The sequence below is a fragment of the Urocitellus parryii genome, chromosome 3 (assembly GCF_045843805.1).
Source record: "Urocitellus parryii isolate mUroPar1 chromosome 3, mUroPar1.hap1, whole genome shotgun sequence".
Classification (NCBI taxonomy): Eukaryota; Metazoa; Chordata; class Mammalia; order Rodentia; family Sciuridae; genus Urocitellus; species Urocitellus parryii.
Window position 1 is genome coordinate 201,666,294 of NC_135533.1, and position 23,496 is coordinate 201,689,789.

The 23,496-nt window shown below is 43.7% G+C and overlaps 1 protein-coding gene across 1 annotated transcript; it reads left to right on the plus strand.

Annotated features, from left to right (window-relative positions):
* The first annotated feature begins 10,375 nt into the window (after positions 1 to 10,375).
* Cripto (cripto, EGF-CFC family member) lies at positions 10,376 to 12,801 on the plus strand. Its single transcript, XM_026389865.1, has 5 exons — positions 10,376 to 10,421; positions 10,622 to 10,756; positions 11,158 to 11,272; positions 11,361 to 11,470; positions 12,686 to 12,801. Exons 1-5 carry the CDS (start codon positions 10,382 to 10,384, stop codon positions 12,799 to 12,801), a joined length of 516 nt encoding a protein of 171 aa, XP_026245650.1. The 5' UTR covers positions 10,376 to 10,381.
* Positions 12,802 to 23,496: the final 10,695 nt, after the last annotated feature.

Consider the following 23,496-nt stretch of genomic DNA (forward strand, 5'->3'; position numbering starts at 1 on the left):
ATGATCTGGAGGACATGTGCTGATAAACTATCTATCTATTCTATGTGACTCAGCCCAGCAGGAGACAAAACAGATTTGGTCGGGGAGGGCTTGGCAAAGGGCACCAGCCCGCCAGTTTGAGCCTCAGAGCAAGATTGTCGGCACGCCTCCGAAAGCACCAGACCTTTTCACGTTAGAAACCCCGAAGTGGAACAAGCAAAATAAGGTCAGAAAGGAGAAAGGGTCGCAGGTTCTTGGCACTCTAGTCTAGCAACCAAACAAGAAGCAGGATTAAAACACATGGCAATGTAAAAGTTTCTTCAGTGTTTGAGGCCAAGTGGAAGGTCTTGATTTCATCCTTTCATATTTTTCTTTGTAATTTCCTAACATAGCAATGGTCCACTTTATGCTTTGAATATAGAACTTGCAGCTCTGTGACTACAATTTATTTTTTAAATGGACAAGTTTCTTTCTCTCTCTCTCCCTCCCCCCCTCCCCTTGCTCCTCCCTGATCTCTCTCCCTCCCTAATCTCAGGGGAAACAAGATTGCATTTCTTCCCCATCCTAGGCGGAATTATCTGTCCTTGAGCAGTCACCCACCATAGGAATGTAGCATCCAGACTTTGGGGATGGCACCAGATCTCAGAGATGACTATCTCCCAAATTAACAAGTTAATTAAAATTCCAACAGAGAACACATGGAATGTAGCCTTTGAATCACCTCTTTAACCCCCCCCCAACACACACACACACACACACACACACACACACACACACACGGGTTCCTGTTAATGGGCAGAACCTCAGCCTCTGGGATAGGAGTCCCCTGTGTTTCTCCTTTGCTAGCAAAGCAATAAATCTTTTTCCTTTTTATCAAAACCATGTGCTGGTTATTGGATTAGCACTGGGGACAAGGACAAGAGCTTTAGACCTTCATGAATTTAGCTTCTCTTTAGAGAACTTATTAATTGGGCAAATTTGTCTTGTCCAATATGACATGCAACAATAAGGTAATAATTAGTCATGGAACTCCTTGCTGCTCCCAAGAATTCAACCCCTTCCTGCCTGTAACAGCAATGGTTCCTAATACACCTTTGCCTTAAAACTGAAAACCACAGCTTTTATGTCATGTATACAACATAGTTCTAATTACAAAGTTGTTTTATTTTTAAATTATTTTCTATATGGAATATATTCTATTTGCTGAATATATAATTTTTGACATTAATAACAATTATTTTTAATTGTATACTAAGTTATTGATGGGGCCCAAATAAATCTTTGCAACTATATTAAATCTCACCACTAATGTGCTGGATGTGCTTTTTTTTTTTTTTTTTTTTTTTTTTTGTGGTGCTGGGGATTGAACCCATGGCCTTGTGCATGTGAGGCAAGCACTCTACCAAATGAGTTATATCCCCCCAGCAGGGATGTGCTTTTTATTACTTAGAGTAGAATATTAAAATTATTTTTCTCTCTTGCTAAATAATGTAATAAAGAATTAAAGTCAGCTTACTATAATAGTACATGCATACTGTTATGGTTAGATTTTAGGTGTCCCCCAAAAGTTCATGTGTGAGACAATGCAAGAAATTTCAGAGGTGAACTGATTGGATTATAAGAGCTTTAACCAAATCAGTGCATTAATCAATCCACTTGATTAATTAACCGAGTGCCAACTATAGGCAGGTTGAGTGTGGCTGGAGGAGGTAGATCATTGGGAGTGTGCCTTCAGGTTTATGTTTTGTCCTTGTTGAGTAAAGCACTGTGCCAGCGCTCCCTCTCCCTCTCCCTCTCCCTCTCCCTCTCCCTCTCCCTCTCCCTCTCCCCCTCCCCCTCCCTCTCCCCCTCCCCCTCTCCCATGAACTGAGCCATCTGAAACCATGAGCCCACAGTTGACTAAACACATACCCATGTATGTGTGTGTATACATATATCACAATTCACAACAGCCAAACTATGGAAGCCTAGGTGTCCATCAATGGATGAATGGATAAAGAAAATATTCAGCCATAAAGAAGGATAAATTATGTCATTTTCAAGAAAATGGATGAGGGCTCGGGATGTGGCTCAAGTGGTAGCGCACTTGCCTGGCATGCGTGAGGCACTGGGTTGGATCCTCAGCACCACATAAAAAGAAAGATATTGTGTCCATCTAAAACTAAAAAATAAATATTTAAAAAAGGAAAAAGGAAAAAGGACTTGCCTTCCTGTTTAGAATCTTAAAAAAAAAAAAAAAGAAAAGAAAAGAAAATGGATGAGAACATTGTTAAGCAAAATAAGCCACACTCAGAAAGTCAAGGGTCATATGTTTTCTCTCTCATATGTAAAAGCTCCAGAGGAAAAATAAAAAGAGGGGTGGTGAGAGTTTCCTAAAAATCAAAGGAAGATCATTAGAGGAAAGGGGGGAGAGGAAAACTGGGAAATTATTTTGGCTAAATTACATTATTATATTGTGTACATGTAGAAATATGATTTTTATAGCCAGGCGCGGTGGCACACGCCTGTAATCCCAGCAACTAGGAAGGTTGAGGCAAGAGGATCGCAAGTTCAAAGCCAGCCTCAGCAGTTTAGCGAGGAGCAAGCAACTCAGTGAGACCCTGTCTCTAAATAAAATACAAAATAGAGCTGGGGATGTGGCTTGGTGGTTAAGTGCTCCTTAGTTCTATTCCCGGTACCAATAAATAAATAAATAAATAAATAAATAAATCCTGGTTCAGAACAGAACGCTCTGTCATTTGTTCTAAGATTCATATTTTATTTAGTTTTTCTCTGGAGGAAAAAAAAAATCCAAACTTCTTAACCAACACAATTTTATTCAACTGGCAGAGGCCAGAATTCAGAGCTGAGTCAGTTCATCCCTGTGAGCTGGGATGATAAATGGATGTGTCTCTCTGAAAGCTGACCTCATATCCATCTGATACACCAACAATAGGAACATAATGCTCAGTGTCACCCCCTGCAGGAGGACTTTGCCAATGGTCCAGATCTAAATAAGGAAACCCCATGGCACTTTGTTCACTCCCATTCCGCCAAACAAATGAACAAGATCAGCTGGTCCCATCATACTACAGTGACATGTACATACCCAGGTTTACAGCAGCACAATTCACAGCAGCCAAACTATGGAACCAGCCTAGGTGTCCACCAACAACGGAGGAATGGGAAAAGAAAATGCGGTATATCCACAATGGAGTTTTATTTGGCCATTAAGAAAAATGAAATTGTGTCATTTGCAAGAAAATAAATGGAACGAGAGACCATCATGTTTAAGTGAAATAAGTCATCTGTTTTCTCTCATGTGTGGAAGCTAGAAAAAAGAAAGGAAAAGAAAAGTTGTGAAGGGGTTTCATGAAAATCAAAAGGAGATCAGGAGAGGAAAGAGATCAAGGGTTGGGAGGTGGGATGGAGACAGGAAGTGCTGGGGAGTGATATTGGCCACATTGTACTGAGATATTGTGTGCATGTACGAATATGCAACAAAATACCTCATCACTATGTACAACTATAATGCACCAAGTTTTCTTTTAAAATGATAGAGAGAGAGAGAGAGAGGACTTATTAGGCCAAATGTCAGAACTATTAAAAAGCTACAGTCTGGCATTGGTATAAGAGACAAACAGACCAATGGAACATCTAAGTAAGTATGACATAGAAAAAGTGGAACAATTCATTCCTTATGAAAATAGTATCACACTGGGCTGAGGATGTAGCTTAGTGATAAAGCACTTGTTTAGTATTCCAAGGGCCTGGGTTCAAACCCCAGCACCTCAAAAAAAAAAAAAGTTTAAAAGTATTTATATTCATTATATTTCTGCGGAACAAATTCTTACAAACTTAATGGCTTATTCAATACCCACTTGCCACCTCGGTTTCCATGGGTCAGAAATCCCATCAGTGGGTACATTACAAAGTACCCAGGTCATTTGTGCACAGGACATCTCTTCACTAGAGAACTTTAATCCATTTCTGAAAGCAGCTTGGGCATTGTGCCCCAGCCTCCCACCCTCCACTTGCATTTAATCCATTTCAAAACCATTAAGAGCTGTGAAGAATGCCCGAATGTAATGAAACACAAAATCCACTTAAGAAACACTTTTAAATGAGATGGGCCAGGTCTTGTGAAAACCAAATGGACCTCAGCTTGCCCTCCTAGTGTAACTCTTAGCAGCTTGTCTGCCCATCTGTCTGCTGGGGCCAGTTGGCCTTGACCTGGTCAGTGGGGAATCAGGAAGTGACCACACCTTCTCTATCAGCAGTGTTTGGATCACACTAAAACAGGCACTTGGTTTAGATTATTGGGCTTGTCTAAGAGGAGGGCTGGAGCCCAAGCTTGGAAATCTCTGGCTCTTTCATTGCTCAGCACAGAATAGCTGGTCAGTATGACATAGGGATTTAGGATAAAGAGATATACTGAGTCCTAAAGGAAATGTCTATGAGATGCACAAAGCACAGTTGTAAATCTTGAACAACAGGCCCTTGGCTCATGCCCTTGTATAATGAGGGGAATTCACAAGCCCAGGAAAAAAGGACATGAAATTGTGCAGCTCCACCCTGGCTCCACCTCCAGTTGGGTCCCGGATAAAGCCCTTCTATAAAGGCTAGATAGCCGGGTTCTCCCTTGAATCCTCCTTCCTAAATAAGCCTCTGTCTATGCCTCTGAAAGGCTCATGCTGAAATTCTTTTCCATCACTTCTTATGCCAAGAACCCCACTGGCCCTGAGTTCAAGTCCCCTCCCCTCTGGGAACTCCTCGGATCCTTCTCCAGAGATATCTCTTCTGTGACACCTTGACTGTTGGGTTTGTTGGTTGTTGGTTTGGGGTTTTTTGTTGTTTGTTTTGTTGGTGCATTTTGGTAGTAGGAATTAAACCTGGGGCACTCTATCATTGAGCTACATCCCCAGCCTTTTTAAATTTATATTATTTTATTTTTTGGTTCTGGGGATTGAACCCAGGGGTGCTTAAACATTGAGCTAAATACCCAGTCCTTTTTATTTTATTTTATTTTTATTTTGAGACAGGATCTGAAAAATTGCTCAGGGCCTCACAAAGTTGCTGAGGCTGGCTCTGAACTTGCCATCTTCCTGCCTCAGCCTCCTGAGTCGCTGGGATTACAGATGTATACCATTGCACCTTGTTTATATTTTATTCTGAGACAGGTTCTGGTTAAGTCGTCCAGACTGACCTCAAACTTGCTATCCTTAACCTTCCTGCTTCAGTCTCCCAAGTAATTATTCAGTCTCCCAAGTAGCTGGGATTACAGGAGTGTGCCACCATGCCCATTTTAGTTGTTGAATTTGATGGGAAAGAAAAAGATTTTAAATCACATTCTAAATTCCAAGTCATATTTATTCCTGAAGTCTAACTCAGACTTTCTCTCATCAACCACGGTTCCCAGTAAATGCATCAAAATCATCTTGTCCAGCGGGGCATGATCATACACTCCTGTAATCCCAGTGACTGGGAAGGCTGAGGCAAGAGGACTGAAAATTTGAGTCCAGTCTGGGCAACTAGGAGAGCCCCTGTCTTAAAATTAAAAAGTCCTGGGAATATAGCTCAGTGCCCTGGATTCAATCCCTGGTACAAAACAAAACAAAACAAAACAAAACAAAAAAACTTCTATATGGTGAATAAATCACCCAAAATTCTGCATATGAATAATGGCTTGAAGCATTTAGGTTTTGCCTTTCTTTCCTTCCTAGTTGGAGAAGGCAGCATGCATTGTTCTATCTCCCATTTGGAGAAACAAGTTGCTTTCCTGTGGCACTTCTTAAAAACCTTACCCTGGTCCCATCCCCATTTCAGAAAATAGGGCTGAGACTTCCAGTCCTGTCTGCCAGAGATATGGCAGATGGACTAAGATTTAGCCAAAAGTTTATCAGCACAGGCAGATGCTGCGGAGTTTGGGAAGCTGAGATTTCTGAAAGTCCATGTTTTGGGACCTCCTGGTGGGGGGTGGGTTTTAAGAGATGGGGGAGGGTTCATGAAAGACAGAAAAACAAGCCTTTTACAACACAATGTTGAGAGATAAGGTAAATTCCAGGGCTGGGCTATGGGTGCCAGAACAGGCTCTCAGCTCCACATTTGGAAGCCCACATAGAGAGGACAGTATCAGCAAGTGCTTCCCAGGGCATTGGCATATAGCCTGAGAATCAAAGAAGTCAGTCCAAGTGATGAGCTCTGAGAGAGAGAGAGAAAAAGAACCCCTCACTAGATGGAGACCTGGATCTATGAGCATGACCAGCCTGCTTGTCTTTTTAGTTTGATGAACAAAACCTCTGATGTATGCTTATATGAGATCAACTAAGAACAAACACACCATCGATTTAAAGGTTACCAGATTCAAAGACCTACACCATGTGGCAGCTTCCTTGGACCCCTGTCCAGTGACACAGTTACCAGCGCCAGGGCTGTACATTGGCACACATTGGTAATTCCAGCTACTTGGGAGGCTAAGGCCAGAGGATCACAAGTTCAAGGCCACCCTCAGCAACTTTGCAAGGCTCTAAGCAACTAACTTAACAAGACACTCTGTTTCCAAATAAATAAATAAATAAATAATAAATAAATAGAACTGGGGATGTAGCTTGAGCCCACCCCTGGGTTCAAGCCCCAGTGAATTTTCACTGTGAGGGACAGTGAAAATTACCAGCAGGTCACAGAAAACGAAATACAAACATCAAGTAAACACAGGGAACCAGGCAAGTCCAAATGAAAACAAAATACTATTTTTCACATACGGAAATAGGAAGGGGAAAATGGGGTCCTCACTAGGAGCGGTGGTGTACTCCTATAATTCCAGGAACTAGGGAGCCTGAGGCAGGAGGATCCCACATCAGCCTGGGGAACATAAGTGAGACCCTATCTCAAAATAAAAAAAGGACTGGGGGTGAAGCTCAATGGTAAATAAAGCCCAGCCCTAATACCACCCCCCCCCAAAAAAAGTGTCCTCTTCTAAATCCTTCCCCATTCCTTCTTTACCATTTATTGTTTGAGTTTGCAGATTTATGTATGCAGGAATCTATCCTCTCAAAGCCGGCACAGAAACTTGTGGCAAATGTTGAATAGTTTCCCAGTTGTTATTTGTTAAATTCTCCAGTGAAAACAGAAAGTATTAACTTGTTAATGAGTTGGCCAGGGCCTGCTGGGTGGATAGCAGCCACAGTGCTTCTCAGGGGCTGTCAGAAGCTGTTGGATCTGGCCTTGATGGGATTAGAGGGGCCCCAGAATTCCCTGAGCCACCTCCCCCACCCCTTCTGTACATCTAGTGGCCTGGGGAAATGGAATACTCCGAAGACTGCATCAGAAAGTGCTCCTTGGAACTTTCCCTTTCCTACCCTGTGACTGTGCAGCAGAAATGCTGTTCTTTTCATGAACCCTTCAGTTGGGATTTAATTCTGTGTGTGTTCAACCAGTGAAACTAGGTCAAGCTGACTTTTTAAAGCTAAAATCTCTCCTATACTCTAGATTTGTTTTCCTCCTTGAATGTTATTTTATTGCTTATAATTCATTTTTATTGGTGTATTATAATTATACAGAATAGAGGGACTCACTGTGATACATTTCTACATACATACACGTAACAAAATCTGGCCAAATTTCATTTCTTAGTATCTTCCCCGAATTTTAAAAGGACACTGAAAGTATGTCCGTTGATTATGAGGCTTTTGTTGGTTTTAGATCAAATGCTGATTTCATACTTTAAACACAGCACTCACTGTCCTTGGGCCAGCCTTGTGGCCTCAGTTCAGCTCTAAAAGTTCCACAATAGCGCCTTCAGATAAAGAAGCACCACCCAGGTATGTTCTGTTACCTGTTTTAACACAAACCGGCCCAGTCTCTGGGGAGAAAAAGACATTTAAGCTCCCCAAAGCGATTAGTTGTCTTATTCATAATCTGATATTAATAACGTCCATGCAGTTTACCTTCTTGGCACACTGGACCGCGGAAGACCGTGATGCACAGGGGCCCTACAAAATTTGCTGCAGAAAGTAATGTCTTTGAGCCTCCCGGCAGCTCCAAGGCCTTTCTTTTTGCAGGGTTGGGCCCCACCTCCGACCTCCTAGAGTTCAGGGCCAAGTTCCCCGGTGGGTGGTTGGTCCTCCACCAATCGCAGCCTGTGACCCGAAGCTCTGAAGACCTGAGGAGTTGAAGTAGCAACAGGAATTGAATTGCTAACTGTGGTTGAGGTGGAAATGTAGCTGTGTCCTGCCATTGCTGAGAAGGATCTCCACTTCCCCCCAAAAAAGTAATTTCAATTTTAATTCTACCAAGGTCAAGTGTAAAAGTAAAAAAGGGCTCTTAACTTCTATAGAATCCTGGTATTCACCCACAGAGGCCCTGATGCTGACAGTGGTCTCAGATGCAGCCTCGGGTACAAGAGTTGGGCAAGGGCACAGGGAGATCAAGATAAAAATGCAGAGAAAACCCAGGGGGAAGGCCGAAGTGCTTCTAAAGATTTTTCTGGAGCTCTCTACCTGGATCCGGGCTGCACAATCCCACCGGCCAGCTGCTCGCTGGCCTCCACCGGCAAGGCTGGCTGGCTCTCCCAAGCCCAGCACCTGCATATCCCCTTCCGACCTTGGTCTTACCCCTCACCCACCTAACTCCTGAAGGCAGGGGGCACACCTTTGCTAGACCACCTGAGCTTCCCTAGGGCGGAGCACGGGTCTCAACAACCTTTTTTTGTGAAAAACAAAGATGAAATCTACTTTCTAGAAATAAAATTTGAGAATAAAATGCAAAGGTCTTTAGACACTCCCTTACGTGGTGTTTGGGTTTTTCTTAATAAAACAATGGTTCTCCATCACTTCAAGTTGGGATCAACAACTTGATAGAATAATCGAGTTGCCCCCATCCCCACCCCCCGGGGAGGTGTGGGGGAGTAAATCTGGTATTTTCACCGGTGACTGAGGATAACCGACCTCAGTTTTGGTCACTTTCTTTTCCTTTCCTTTCTTTTCAGGCGTCTTGCAGTTCACTTCCCAGCCCTGCAGCATTAGGGCATTCTAAGGGGGCTGAGCCTCCTGCCTCCCCGCCCACCTGAGGGTCCTTTTTGCCACCTGAAGGAAGGAGGATCCCCCGGAAGTTCCTTGCTCAAGGTCAAAACATTCATTAGATTGTATTCGCTAGAATACCCCAGCTTCCAGGACATCCCGGGCTCCTGCTTCTCCTAAGACCTGGGGCAAGCTTCTTTTTCATCCGGGATACTTTTTAAATTGTCATTTTTCACTTCTGAAAATTAATGTTTTTTTCCTTTAAGTGTTTTGGCAATGACTTTATGAGTTAAAGCCACTGCTTACATCCCCCGCCCCCTAAATTTTTAAGAGCTGTGGACTGCAGGAAGATGGAGCACTTCTCTTCCAGGTAGGAGCTAATCTTGAACTGTGGACTTGATGGCTAGAGATTGCCAGCTTAGGAGATCATTTTTCTATACCTCTCTGATTTTGTCTTAATCGAACCTTAAAAACTTTCCAACAGCCCTGCTGTTTTTCCTGAAAAACCTGGTACTTCAGACTTACAGTCTACTTTGCCATGGGCTTTTAACATTTCTAATCATGCTGCTGATGAAATGTTTTCCTACTCTTTTATAAGGAATACCAATATGATAGCCAAATTAAAAATCTGCTTTTGAAAAGCTCAAATATATAGAGAGACTGATTTTATACTTGCAAAACTGTTAAGAACGACAGCAAAAAAAAAAAAAAATTAACCTGAAAAACTTTCCAATTACAGGTTTAATTGAAATAGTTTGTGAAATGCAATTTGATAACACAGAATGTCATTTTTTAAATTCGTGTGTGTGTGTGTGTGTGTGTGTGTGTGTGTGTGTGTTTGTGTGTGTGTGAGCGCGCGAGAGTGCTGAGGATTGAACCTGGGGTGTTTTACCACTGAGCAACATTACATCCCCAGCCCTTTTTACTTTTTTTGTTTTGAGACAAGGTCTCACTAAGTTGCTGGTCTTTCTTACTATGTTGCTGAAGCTGGCCTTGAACTTGTGATCCTCCTGTCTCAGCTTCCTGAGTTGCTGGGATTCTATGTGTGTGCCACTGTAACCAACCATTTTAAAATTCTTATATGAAAACTCTGCAAGAGAGGAAAAAAAAATGTAGGTTTTGTGAAATAGATAAGATTTATTCCCTCTTTAACTCATGTGCTTGTGAGGTTAGGCCCTAAGAAATAATGAAGAGTTGGATATTGTTGATATTTTCAACATTTTCTTTGTTAGCCTGAGTTAGCTATAAATAAATAAAGAAGAAAGGTGAGATTCTGCAATTCCTCTTTAGTGGTCTGTGGTCTTGGCTCTGTGTGGAGAGGACCCAAGTGTTAATTCCAAGGGTTTTATTTGCTTTGATTTGCTAACGGGATGTCCCTATTTCCTCTTCCTAGGGTGATTTTCATCATGGCCATTTCCAACATGTTTGAACTGGGATTAGTTGCTGGTGAGAAAGCTTTTGTTCTTTTAATCACCCTTTTTTGTAGTCCTAGGGATGGAACCCAAGTTCTTGCGCATGCTAGGCAAGTGCTAGGCAAGTGCTGTATCTCCAAGCACACCCCATCCTTCACTGTTTTGTTATTTTGATCACCAACTATTTCTATGTAGCCTAAAATACAGACTCCTGGATTGATTTTTATCATTAAGGGTTGGGCCACCATGAATTTGCACATGCATCTCTGGGAGACCCAGGCTTTAGAGATGGAAGCATTCAGTCCCAGGAGAAACCTGCAGTTCGTTCCCGGTCTTTCCAGTTTGTGCCATCCATAGGAATACAGGACAGTAAGAGCTACCTGCCTTAGATCACCCCTGACCTGGTCCATCTTGTGGACTTTTACCTAAGGGGGTGGGCACATGATGCTGGGTGGGTGGGCACGTGATGCTGGGTGGGTGGGTAGATGGGTTGAGTTGGTGAGACTAGCATGGCATATTTCACTTCCCTGGTATGCAGTTTCCCTCCCCTGATTCCACTTCACACTGGGGTCCCTGACAACCGGCACTGTCAAGTGCCTGAAAGTGATTTCCCCAGTTCAAAAGAAGAGCTAGCAAAAGGAACTGTGGAAAGCAGAGTCCCACTTGTGAGGCTGACGGTTTTCGGACATCTGTAAACATTTGGGGGAGATGAAGCACTGGGTTTGCAGGAAATGTCCTCAGGTTTTTCAGTCTCTCCTCTTACATTTCAGGTAAGGAGCTAAACAAAACTTGCTGTCTGAATGGGGGCACCTGCATCCTGGGGTCCTTTTGTGCCTGCCCCGCTTCCTTCTATGGACGGAATTGTGAGCATGATGTGCGAAAAGAGTAAGCTGTGAAAGGGGCAGGAAGCGGGTGCAGAGGAGAGAGAAGGAAATGTGAGAACTTAAAGTAGGCATCATCTGTTTCTTCCTAGGAACTGCGGATCCGTGTCTCACGGCGCTTGGCTGCCCAAGAAGTGTTCCCTGTGCAAATGCTGGCACGGCCAGCTCCGCTGCTTTCCTCAGGCCTTTATCTCTGGTTGTGGTAAGCGTGTTCTCTCTTTCGCCCTTTCGGGGTGCTCAGTTGCTCATGGGGTGCTTAGTTTACCTGGTGTCTTCTCCTACATCCTGGCCTGCTCGAGGCTGACAGCCAAAGTTGTGCTGATCAACGCGTCCAATGCAGTTGTGGGCATCCAGGGCTCCAGGTGGGAGCTGCCCCAGCATCCTTGAGAGGTGCTCCCTGGGATGGCGGTCCTGCTGCCTTTCAGGAGCAGAATTCTTTCAAGTCTGATAGTCTGTGAACTTCTATTATAAAGGGCATTCAATAAATAGAACAAGCCTGTGCCTTAAACACCAGGAAGTACTACTCTCTGGTGTCCTGTCCTTTGGGAAGGGACCCAACAATCTCCAGGAAGGCCACGCAGTTAGAACCCACCTTGATGGTGAATTCCTGACAGCACTTTGATTCTGTTCTTGTCCATTAGGAACTTTTCCCTGGGTCCTTAAAGGGCCCTGGTGATGGCTCTCAGTAGCCTTCACCTTACTGATTTGAAGAAGACAATAGAAAGAAAGACAGGACCAAGAGAAAGACAGGAAGAGTGGATAGTTTCCCACCCCTGCCTGAGCTGGGTTTTTAGGGCCAACCAAGTTCAGAGGACTCTCCTAATTCTAACCTGTAAATTTTTTTTTTAAATGGTGCTAGGAATGGAACATGGCCTTACACATGCTACACAAGTGTTCTACCAGTGAGGCTACACCCCCAGCATCTTGTTCTGACCTATAAATGTCAGGAATTTAATATTTCCAAGTCCTGAAAGCAAGTAAAATGTGGGACCTGTCTTTGTCACTTACATTCTGGGTGTCAGGCCTGGGGTAGGTGTTCCGCAAGTATGGGTTTATAATTGAATGAACCGGGACCGTGTTTTCTTTCTAGAATCTGGGGCCCAAAATGTGCCCCCTTATCAGCACTTAACCAAATTCTATCCCATCCCTGCAAATGAAGCTGTCTCCCCTGCAGTAGGTATCAGGGGTGAGAAGTATCCAGGGAAAAGCAAATTAACAGTCAGCCTGGGGCAACTTAAAATTTTTCAGGGAGTGTGAATTTCATGTTGTCTGCGCTGCTGATCCTATAAGCACATTGTCCTCGTCAAATGTGGGGCCCTGACTAATTTGTGGCTCGTGCCGATATGTCTTATGTGTGGGCAGCAGGATGAACTGCCAAAGGGATTTTCTTTAATGACCAAGTGTCTCTACCTTTCAGAGAGCCGCGTGATGGAAGAGCACCTTGCAGTTTCCAGGACTCCAGAATTAGCCCCATCTGCATGGACCACTCTCATGCTAGCTGGCCTCTGTCTTTCTATACAAAGTTACTGTTAATTGACATTTGCCTTTTTCTGGAAATATAAGTTTAGTTACATGTGAATTTCATGATTAGTAAAAACTATAATGCTCCGATGTCCTAACTAAATGTCTAATCATTTGTTATTTGCCTTAAAATAATGCACATGTTTCTGTTCTGATTCCTAATACATCCTTAAAGCACCAAGTACTTTTTACCTTTGCTCTGCTGTCTCTGTAAAAGCTACTTTAAAAAAAATGGTAATTGTTATCCCTATTGACCTTGTGCCCAAGTCCTGTGTTTCTCCATTTGTAAAGTTATTCTATAAAGTCTTATTAAAACATACTTGATTTTAAATAGTTGGATTCTACAGATTATTAAAAGCAATTCTATTGTGAAAGTGAGGGCAAAGTTTCGAATAAATTAAAGTCAATTAAGACAGTAATGTTATTTTTACCTTTTTTCTTGTTGGATACCAGGGATTGAACCCAGGGGTACTTAACCACTGAGCTACATCTCCAGCCCTTTTTATTTTTTTAATTTTGAGACAGGGCCTTGCTAAGTTGCCTAGAGCCTCACTAAGTTTCTGAGGCTGGCTTTGAACTTGCAACTCTCTTGTCTCAGCCTCCAGAGCCACTGGGATTACAGGCCTGTGTCACCATGCCCAGCAAGACAATAATTTTAAATGAAAGAAAAGAAAGCCTCTCTGAGCATGATGGTGCACGCCTGTAATCCCAGCAGTTTGGGAGGCTGAGGCAGGAGGATAACGAGTTCAAAGCCAGCCTCAGCAAAATCAAGTTGCTAAGCAACTGAGCGCCACCCTGTTTCTAAATAAAATACAAAATAGGCTGGGGATGTGGCTCAGTGGCTGAGTGCCCCTGAGTTCAATCTCTAAAGAAAACAAAGCATCTTTAAGGAAAGGCAATGGAGGTCAAGAGAGGCAAGCACTGGAGAGATAGAAGTGGTGTGTGTGCCAAGGAGAAAGAGGAAGTAAAGGGGAGCGATGGACTGGAATAAAGGAAATGATTATTTGATTGATGTTTAGATGGTTGTAGAGAAGCAGTTAAAAAGCTCAGTTGCAGGGCTGAGGTTGTAGCTCAGTGGTAGAGCACTTGCCTGGCACATATGAGGCTCTGGGTTCAATTCTCAGCACCCCATATAAATAGATTTTAAAAGTAAACGTATTATGTCCATCCACAACTAAAAATATTTAAAAAAAAAAAAAAAAAAAAAAAGCTCAATTGCAGGGCCAGTTCCCATCATCTATAGAAAGCTATATAAGACAAGGATCCTCTGCTATCTCAAGGCAGTAAAAAAAGAGAATGAAGTCTCCTTGGAGGGTAAAAATTCTATCTAAATTTTCCCAACAAGATTGCTTAAGCCGGGTGCAGTGGTGCGCGCCTGTAATCCCAGTGGCTTGGGTGGCTAAGGCAGGAGGATTGTGAGTTCAAAACCAGCTTCAGCAAAAGCGAGGCACTAAGCAACTCAGAGAGATCCTGTCTCTAAATAAAATACGAAAAAGGGCTTGGGATGTGGTTCAGTGGCTGAGTGCCCCTGAGTTCATTCCCTGCTACTAAAAATTTGAAAAAAGAAAACAAAAGATTGCTTAATTTTGTTTTCTCCAAACTATGCAATTATTTTAACAGTTGCAGAAGAAAATGTTCATAATATATTTAGACATAAACCATAAAACTATGATAAAACCCATTTTTGTAATACATTCAGTTTATAAATATGCACAGTAAAAAATGGGAACACTATTGACCAAAATGGGAACCTTAGTTATTTCTAGGTGGTGAGATAAATGGTGCTTTGTAGGGGGTGGATTTTTTTCCTTTGTGCACTTTTGTATTTTCCAACGTGAGGATGCATTCTATCTGTTTTCATATGGAATGTGCTGGCTTGAAACTGAGGAAGCCACAAGAGCCACAAGCTCCAAGCAGATGCCCACTTTTGTTTCCCTCTATGGTGGAATGTTTCCCTTTAGTGTGCGCTGCTCTGGGGGACAAGATTTGCTTTCATCATTTAGGTACTGCTTGATCCACAAATTGTGTTTTTCCAAAATAATCCTCTGCTGTTGCAAAATTGCAAACGGGTGGAATTTTTTCAGTGCCCAGTGGAAAGCAAGCGAAATGGGATAAGCATGGTGGGAGAGTGGCTTGGAGGCTGGTGACAGTGGGACCATGTCCCACTGTGGATTTGGGTAATGACTACATCACAATATTAGAATTAAATGAAGTAAAGCAAATGTAACAACTGCACAAAATAGGACCTCAGCAAATTTCATATTTTCAATCTGAAAAAAAAAATTTTATTGGGGCCATAAATGGAATTTTTTTTTGTTTGTTTTTTAAAGAGTATTAGAAAGTAAGCCTGGTAAGGTGGCACACACTGAGGCAGGAGGTGCAGAGGCTGAGGTAGGAGGATAGGAAGTTCAAGGCCATCCTTAAGTGTCCTCTTGGGCCACTTAGACAGAACCCAAGTCAAAAAAAAAAGGGGGGGGACTGGGGATATAGCTTGGTAGCTCAGTAGTAAGAACTTTCCTGGGATCTCAATTCCCATTACAAAAAAAAAAAGAAAAGAAAAAAATGGTTTTCTTATTTGTCATTTGCATGGAAATAATGGCTGCATGGTAGGTGAGGATGAAGAGTGTTTTCAAACTTGAACATTCACATGCCACCTTGGTGATTTGGGGCCACATCATTGAACATTTTTTTTTTTTTTTTACATCAAGTTGTTTTTTTATTGTGATAAAGAGTACTTACCCTTTTGGTCATTTTTAAGTGTACAGTTCAGTGGCATTAAGAATAGTCACCACCATCATCTCCAGAACTTTCTTATCACCCCAAACTGTAACTCTGCACCCGTTAAACTCCCCAGTCATCTTCTCCCAGCCACCTCTATTATGCCTGAATTTGACTATTTTAGAAACCACAAGTGGAGTTGCCGCAGTCTGGCTGGGCACAAAATAACCGAGCCACCACAAAAACTTGTAGATTCCAACAGCAACTCTTTATTCCCGAACTCTCACCAGCACTCTACACGCAGGTTCTGGGGAAAATTCACCTCCACCTGGCTCTGCATCCCAAATACTCTCTGAATCCCGGAGAACTCAAGGGAACTCAAGGAGCAGGCGCCTGAGGCAGCAGGATACTCCCTATTCCCAGCAGGATCCACCTTAAACCTGGAACCGCCCTAAACCCTGATCCGCCCTAATCCCTGAGCAAGGTCACCTTTCATGCAATGTCACTGCAAATGACCTGGGTCCAAGGCAAGCCCATTTCCACAATGGAGAGTCCTCCCTCTAAGCAACATTGGGTAGACTGACAAGGAAATTGCCATGCGTCATTCCTACTTGGCTATGGCTCTCAGCATGAATTTGTGCCTTTCTATGTGGCTTATTTTGTAAAGGGTCCAGCGGAGCGTCGGAGGGAGAGACCACACAAGAGACTAGCTTCATGCAATTGCAGAAGGGGATTTATTGGGGATCCATTCCAGCGCACTGGGGCTCCACGCTCACTCAAGAAGGGAGAGCAGCCCAAAGCCCAGAGCAGAGGTCAAGCAGAGCTTAAGTACACTTTTTGGAGAGGGCGGGGGGGGGGGCTTTGCATACATCAGAACAAATCATCATGAGGCGCGGGAAAATTGAACAACAACTCTGAGACAGGATTAGTACATTCATTGGCGGGAACAGTCTGGGCAGGGGTGATTGGTCACTCCTAAGCGGGGTACACATTTAAACTGATTGGTTTTGGGACCTGGATGCTTACGTGCTGAGCTACTTGGAGCCCTTAGCTATTAAACAACCAGGGAACCAGGAGAAATATTTACTGGGCAGTTCAGGTATTGTCCTAACAGCTACAGGGATTACAGGTTCTGGGGGTAGCAGAGGAATTTTAACAATACCTGGTCTTTTACTTTTTAGCCCAAGCCTTGCAATTTAGAAGCTTTATAATGCCCAGTCTTTTACACTTTAACTCAAGCTTTGCAGCTTAGAATCAGCTTAGAAATTTTACCTTTACAATTTCATTTAGCATATCTATAAGGTTTGTGTTGCAGCATGTGCCTGACACATTCCACAGCGATCATGCTGCTATAGACATTGGTGGGCAAATATCTGTTCTGATTCCTGCTTTCAATTCTGGGTCATGTGCTGGGTCATATGGCAACGTATCCTTAATCCAAAAATTCGAGTTCCAAAATCTGACATTTTTTTTTTTTTTAAAGAGAGAGTGAGAAAGGAGAGAGAGAGAGAGAGAATTTTTTTTTTAATATTTATCTTTTAGTTCTCGGCAGACACAACATCTTTGTTGGTATGTGGTGCTGAGGATCGAACCTGGGCCGCATGCATGCCAGGCGAGCACGCTACCGCTTGAGCCACATCCCCAGCCCAAAATCTGACATTTTTGAGTGTCAACATGGCACAAGTGAAAAACCCAGTCACTCTCAGGAATGTGTGTATGAAATAGTCTATGTTTGCACTTGGCTCCCATCCCCGAGAGAACTAGTTACACTTACACACATCTCTGGAACTTGCCCTGTTTAATTCAAAACACTTGCTGACTGCCAACTGTTCCTTTCTGGCTAGGGGAATTTAGATAACTTTCTAAGATGTCTGTAATCACATGTAATTAACCTTATACTTGGGAAATCAAAATGGGGGTGGGTACCAGGAATTGAACCTAGAGACACTTAACCACTGAGCCACATTTAAATTTTTTTTTTTTTTTAATTTAGAGACAGGGTCTCACTGAGTTGCTTAGGGGTTCTCTAAGTTGCTGAGACTGGCTTTGAACTCATGATCCTCCTACCTCAGCCTCCCAAGCTGCTGGGATTACAGGCGTGCACCTCCACACCCAGCTGGAAATTAAGTTTTTACAAATAAAGACAAGAATTATGAGGACAATCCTTGTGAAATTTATGGAAGCTTTCATGGGAAAAGGATGAATTAGCCTGGACCAACTATGGAATTACAAAAAGAAGGAAAAAAAGTAAAATGAGTGGCTAGATGTAGATATTTCTGCTTCACTGAAAATTCCAACAAGTTTTACTATGATGATATCAATAAATACAAGAAAAGCAAGAGGGAACACTGTACCAGGGTAAATGATGGCTGTGGGCTGTGTCGCAGAGGAGGTTCCTGGAAGTCGCCTGGAGACTGCAAGGCGATCTCCCGAGTGCTCTGGAGAAACAGCAGTTGCAGACAAGGGACACATTGCTATGCCAGGAAGCAACAGAAACCTCTGCTGATGCCTCGGGAAGCTTGGGTGGCCCTTCAGATTTTTCCCAGCTCAGGCAAAGGACCTGATCTTTGTATTCCCACTCGGACCCATCATTTCACCCACTGCAGGGGGGAGGGTGTGTCCTTGGTGAGAGGCTCCCTTATAATCAAAGCAACCAACAGCCCCAGTCTCTGGAGCTAGTGCCTCAGTCTGGAGGGGAAACCCACAATCCCATCATAGCCTCCTCTTTGCTGTCGATTCCACCTCCTTTAAGATCCTGATTGGTCGACTTTCCCTGGCAAACACAAGATTTGTGGGACAGACTAAGTTCCCTTCAACTGCTGCCAGTCTCAGGGCACAACCCATCTGATCTCCACATCCCTCCTTCCCATTTGACAGTCCCTCACTTGGAACCAGCAGCCCCTCTGCTGCTATCTATGGCTTAACTGGCAGGTTGACCAGACCCTCATCCCTCCAGGGTCTCAGCCCCTGATCCCCATGCTTTTTTTTTTTTTTTTTTTAAGAGAGAGTGAGAGAGGAGAGAGAGAGAGAGAGAGAGAGAGAGAGAGAGAGAGAGAGAGAGAGAGAATTTTTAACATTTATTTTTTAGTTCTCGGCGGACACACACAACATCTTTGTTGGTACGTGGTGCTGAGGATCGAACCCGGGCCACACGCATGCCAGGCGAGCGCGCTACCGCTGAGCCACATCCCCAGCCCCGATCCCCATGCTCTTTTCAGGCTGTTTTCCCATTGACCATCAAGTTGGAACCTGGGCTGACCCCTTGCACTCCTATAGCAGCAACTAGTCACTAGGGGTCTTTCCCTGGGGAGGATGTATCTCCTTGGCCACATCAATTCCCTTCAGCCAATGGCAGTTCCCATAGAAATAACAGAAGCCATCCATAGCCAACCCTGCTCAGTCCCCAGGGGACCATCCCTGAACGGTGCACCCTCATGCTCCAGACCCACTGCCTTCCACATGCACCGCCCAGTTCATGCTGCTTGATTGGCATCCTTACAACTCCCCTGGTGCATAAGTACTGATCCTTCTAGATTACATTTTTTTTTTTTAAATGAAACCGGATGTGTCATTCACAGATCAGCTCAGCACAGAGTTGGCAGTATTCAAGGAACCATGAGCTATTCCCATTTATTTGTCACTATTCTTCTTCTGGACTCTCACGCTCCTGCCAGAACACCTCCTACCCACAAAGCCCTGAAGTGTGTGAGTGGAGAGTCCAGATCTGGCTCCTCCTCTCTGGAAAGGGAGCAAGAGGAAGAAGTGGCTCAGGCCACCTCAGACCACCAGGCAGTGGGGGCTGATGATGGCTTTCCAGGTGGAAATTGTGTATATGCACTCCTTAATTTAATTTTGCATTTTTAAGATGTTTTGTGGTACTGGGAACTGAATCCAGAGGTGCTTTACCCCTGAGCTACATCCCCAAGCCTTGTTTTAATTTTTCTTTTCTTCTTTTTTTGGCACCAAGGATTGAACCCAGGGGTGCTTTGCCACTGAGTCATATCCCCAGCCCTTTTTATTTTTTAAATTTTGATACAGGGTCTTGCTAAGTTACTTAGGGCCTCAGAAAGATTCTGAAGCTGGCTTTGAACTTACGATCCTCCTGTCTCTGCCTCTTGAGCCACTGGGATTACAGGCATGTGCCAATATCCCCAGCATTAATTCTTTTTTTTTTTTGACAGGGTCTCCCTAAGTGGCCCAGGCTGGACTTCATGTTGTGATTCTCCTGACTCAGCCTCCTGGGTTGCTGGGATTATAGCTATGTGACATCATCGTGCCCAGTTTGCACTCCCTAATTTAAAAAAAAAAAAGGAATGAAAGAAAGAAAAGAATAAAAGACTCATTGCTGATTAAAGAGAAGACAGAAGAAACAGGGACAGAGATGGAGCCTTGGTGCCTTGGTGCCTTGGTAGGGCAGCACAGAGGTAAGGGCCAGGCAAAGCAGCTCAGAGATCAGGTCCCCATAAACTCTGCTAAGGAAAGGACAGGGACAAGATCAGAACTACGGAACAGTCTTGAAGGTGGAAGAAACTTCCAGAAGAAGACTACCCACAGTTAATACATCTGAGAGGTCAGGAGGAAATTGTTTTGGACCCCAATTTAATCAGTCAGTTCATGATGTTCAATGGGAAAGTATCCTGGTCCCCGCTGGCCACACACTGGTCACTCCAGGCCTTGCCCACATTTCAAAAGCTGTCATAGCTGTCAGTAGGCCTTAAGTGGTCATGAACTTTAGAAATGTAATGCCCAAAACACCATATATGTTGCCTACATCTAAAGAACTAGGTAGTCATCTGCCTCAGACTTTAAAGACCTTGTAGTTTCCAGAATAAATGCATTAAAGCATAAAGTTGAGAGAGACCATCAAGCCTCACTATAATGAAGTGATTTTTCCATGTTGGCTGTTCTACAGAAAAATGTTTTACAAGTAATGTCATCTTTTTATGTCTCCCTTATCTTTATGTCTTTTTTTTTAATGGATACATGTTTGGGTAACCCCAAACCATAAGCTAATGTACTGTTACAGCAAAATAACTAATTTTCCCTTGCAAGAACTAGGTATACCTTTAACCATCTTTGTGAAGAATAACAAGATGGATTTTACAGAGGATATTACGGAACAATAACAGAGATCTGCAAAAATAGTGATTAGCTGAGCTCCGTCGCCTACTGTAAAACTTATGAATACATAGCCATTAATAAGGTTTTATTATTAATTATTTAAATCATTATTATTGATTTATCACAATTGATTTACTACATAGTTTATTCTTTTCCCTTTTTTGGGGGGGGGGTGGTACCAGGGATTGAACTCAGGAACATGTGACCAGTGAGCCACATCCTCAACCCTATTTTGTATTTTATTTAGAGACAGGGTCTCACTGACTTGCTTAGGGCCTCACTAAATTGCTGAGGCTGGTTTTAAACTCATGATCCTCCTGTGTCAGCCTCCCAAGCCGCTGGGATTACAGATATGCACCATCATAGCATAGAGTTTATTATTAATGAAAAAAAAAAATCAGTCCTAACGATTTAATCGTAAAACGATTTAAATTAGAAGAGAAATTCAACCTTAAAACACCTTGTTAACCTTGATAGCATTGCCTCAGTAGAAATGAGGTTTGGGGTTTTTTTGTTTTGTTTTGTTTTATTTTATTTTGCTTTCACACACTTTTAGGAAAGGTCATTCCTTACCCACATGTAATGTAGTGATCAAGATCTTGGGCCAAAGCATCCAAATGCCCACTATGCGGCACTGGGCAAATTACTTATCCTCTCCGCACCTCTGAAGGCTGACGTGAGGACTAGATATAAAGTTAATTCATTTAAAGACTAAGAATGATGCTTTCCCACCCAGTGCAGTGGTGCATACTTGTAATTCCAACTACTTGAGAGGCTGAGGCAGAAGGATTGCAAGTTGGAGGGCAGCCTGGGTAACTAAGTGATATCCTGTCCCAAAATAAAAAACAAAATAGAAAAGAGCTTGAGGTGCAGCTTAGGGGCAGAGCGCTTGCTTAGCACTAGCAAGCCCCAGTCCAGCAAAAAAAAAAAAAAAAAAAGAATAACTCTTCTTTCACAGGGCATGGTCTGTAAGTGTTGTTATTACTGAGCCCTTTGAGGACTTAAGGAAGTTATCAACTCTCTTTTCAGGAAGAAATGCACAAATAAGTAAACAAACAAAGGCACACATGACACTCACAGGAGTCCATGGATCTCTTAAAACCTACTCATGGTCTTAAGTTTATGAAACCAGTGTATACTGGGGACTGGAGATGACCTTTAAGTCCCTCATTTCACAAGGGTATCCAAGGAGACTTTAGGATGATAGGTGGCTTTCCAAGGCCAAGCTCTGACACTGCGCAGTCTTACTAGTCTTAGCTGGGCCTCTGAACTCTTCCAGTCCCTCTGAAGGAGCCCTGGCAACACCTTGATTGGCACTTAGCACCATCAGAGCCCTCCACGGACAGGAGAAGGCCTGGGCCTCTGGAGGCCCTCAAACCCATTGTCCAGCAGCAGCCCTGGCCAGGTGCCGGGGTCCTACATAGGCGCCAGTCACACCAGGACCTGTACAAGTATTTGCTTACGACCCTTGGTGACAGCAAGGGGAGGGCCCCATCCCACTGTCCCTTCAGCCAACCTGTCTCCTTGAGCCGGCCTCGGGGCTGGCCAGAGAGCTGTCCTGTGGCAGCGATGCCCTCCAAAGCCACGTCCCTTGGAACCCACAGGCGTGTGCCTGGGCCGATGTGACTGGACTCAACAGCCTCGTGTGGAGTGTCAGGAAACACCCCCAAAAAGTCCCTCACCCAAAATAATCTTCCCAGAAGTACTGCCAGAGGATCTTTTTCTTCAGAGAATGACATGGGACATTGTCTGGTGACAATGCTGGTGTAATCCAGGACGGCTTGCTAAGGTGTCCCCCGGTACAGCCCAGCAGGGCCCACTGATCCAAAGGTAATGGAATACGGATCAGATTTGTCAATCTCAGGCCAAGAGACACGGGCTCAGCTGTCAACTCTGTCCTTGGCTATGGCCAATTTCAAATAAGGTCCTGGAAGAGAAATCACCAGGGGAATGGACCTCCAACTCCCTCCAGACGCTCCCACCACAGGGGCTTCAGTGTGGTAGACCATTAAGGCCCCCAGCAGCTTTAGAGGGAAGCGTCTGCCAAAGCGCAGGGGCTGCTCCCTACAGACGCTCCAGGTCCTGGCGCTGTGTCAGTGGGGTCTGTAGCAGGCACCTTCATTTGGGGGGCTTCCCTCGCTTGTCTTATGTCTTTGATTCTATTTGTTGTATCGTTTAACATTTTTCCTTATCCTCACTGATCACTCATTAAATTAGATAGTATAATTGAAAAGCACTTTGCCAACTAAAAAGTGCCCTAAAAGATCTGTATTCAGTTTTTGTTGTTGTTGTTTTTGTTTTTGGTACTGGGGATGGAACCCAGGGGGTCTTAACCACTGAGCCACATCCCCAGCCTTTTTTTTTTTTTTTTGTATTTTATTTACAGACAGGGTCTTGCTGAGTTGCTTAGGTTTCCAGAACCCACAGTCTTTTTTTTTTTTTTTTAAAGAGAGAGTGAGAGAGGAGAGAGAGAGAGAGAGAGAGAGAGAGAGAGAGAATTTTTAATATTTATTTTTTAGTTCTTGGCGGACACAACATCTTTGTTGGTATGTGGTGCTGAGGATCGAACCTGGGCCACACGCATGCCAGGAGAGCGCACTACCACTTGAGCCACATCCCCAGCCCAAGAACCCACAGTCTTGAACCCTCTCACTAAGTTGCTAAGGCTGGCTTTGAAATCACGATCCTCCTGCCCCAGCCTCCCGAGCCGCTGGGATTACAGGCGTGCACGACCACGCCCTGCTGTATTCGGTTTTTATCATAGCAGGATCACAATCATGACCTGATCTTGCCATTGAGCGAGAGGAGCTGAGAGTCAGCAGAAGGCCTGGGACTGGACTTGCTGAGCGAACACAAGAGGAGATGGAA

Bases quoted from the DNA above. Each gene is read 5' to 3' on its own strand.
- Cripto (XM_026389865.1), top strand. From the start codon at position 10,382: ATGGCCATTTCCAACATGTTTGAACTGGGATTAGTTGCTG. The intron at 10,422-10,621 runs GTGAGAAAGCTT...TTTATCATTAAG, and splicing joins TGAACTGGGATTAGTTGCTG to GGTTGGGCCACCATGAATTT. The intron at 11,471-12,685 runs GTAAGCGTGTTC...TCTACCTTTCAG, and splicing joins GGCCTTTATCTCTGGTTGTG to AGAGCCGCGTGATGGAAGAG.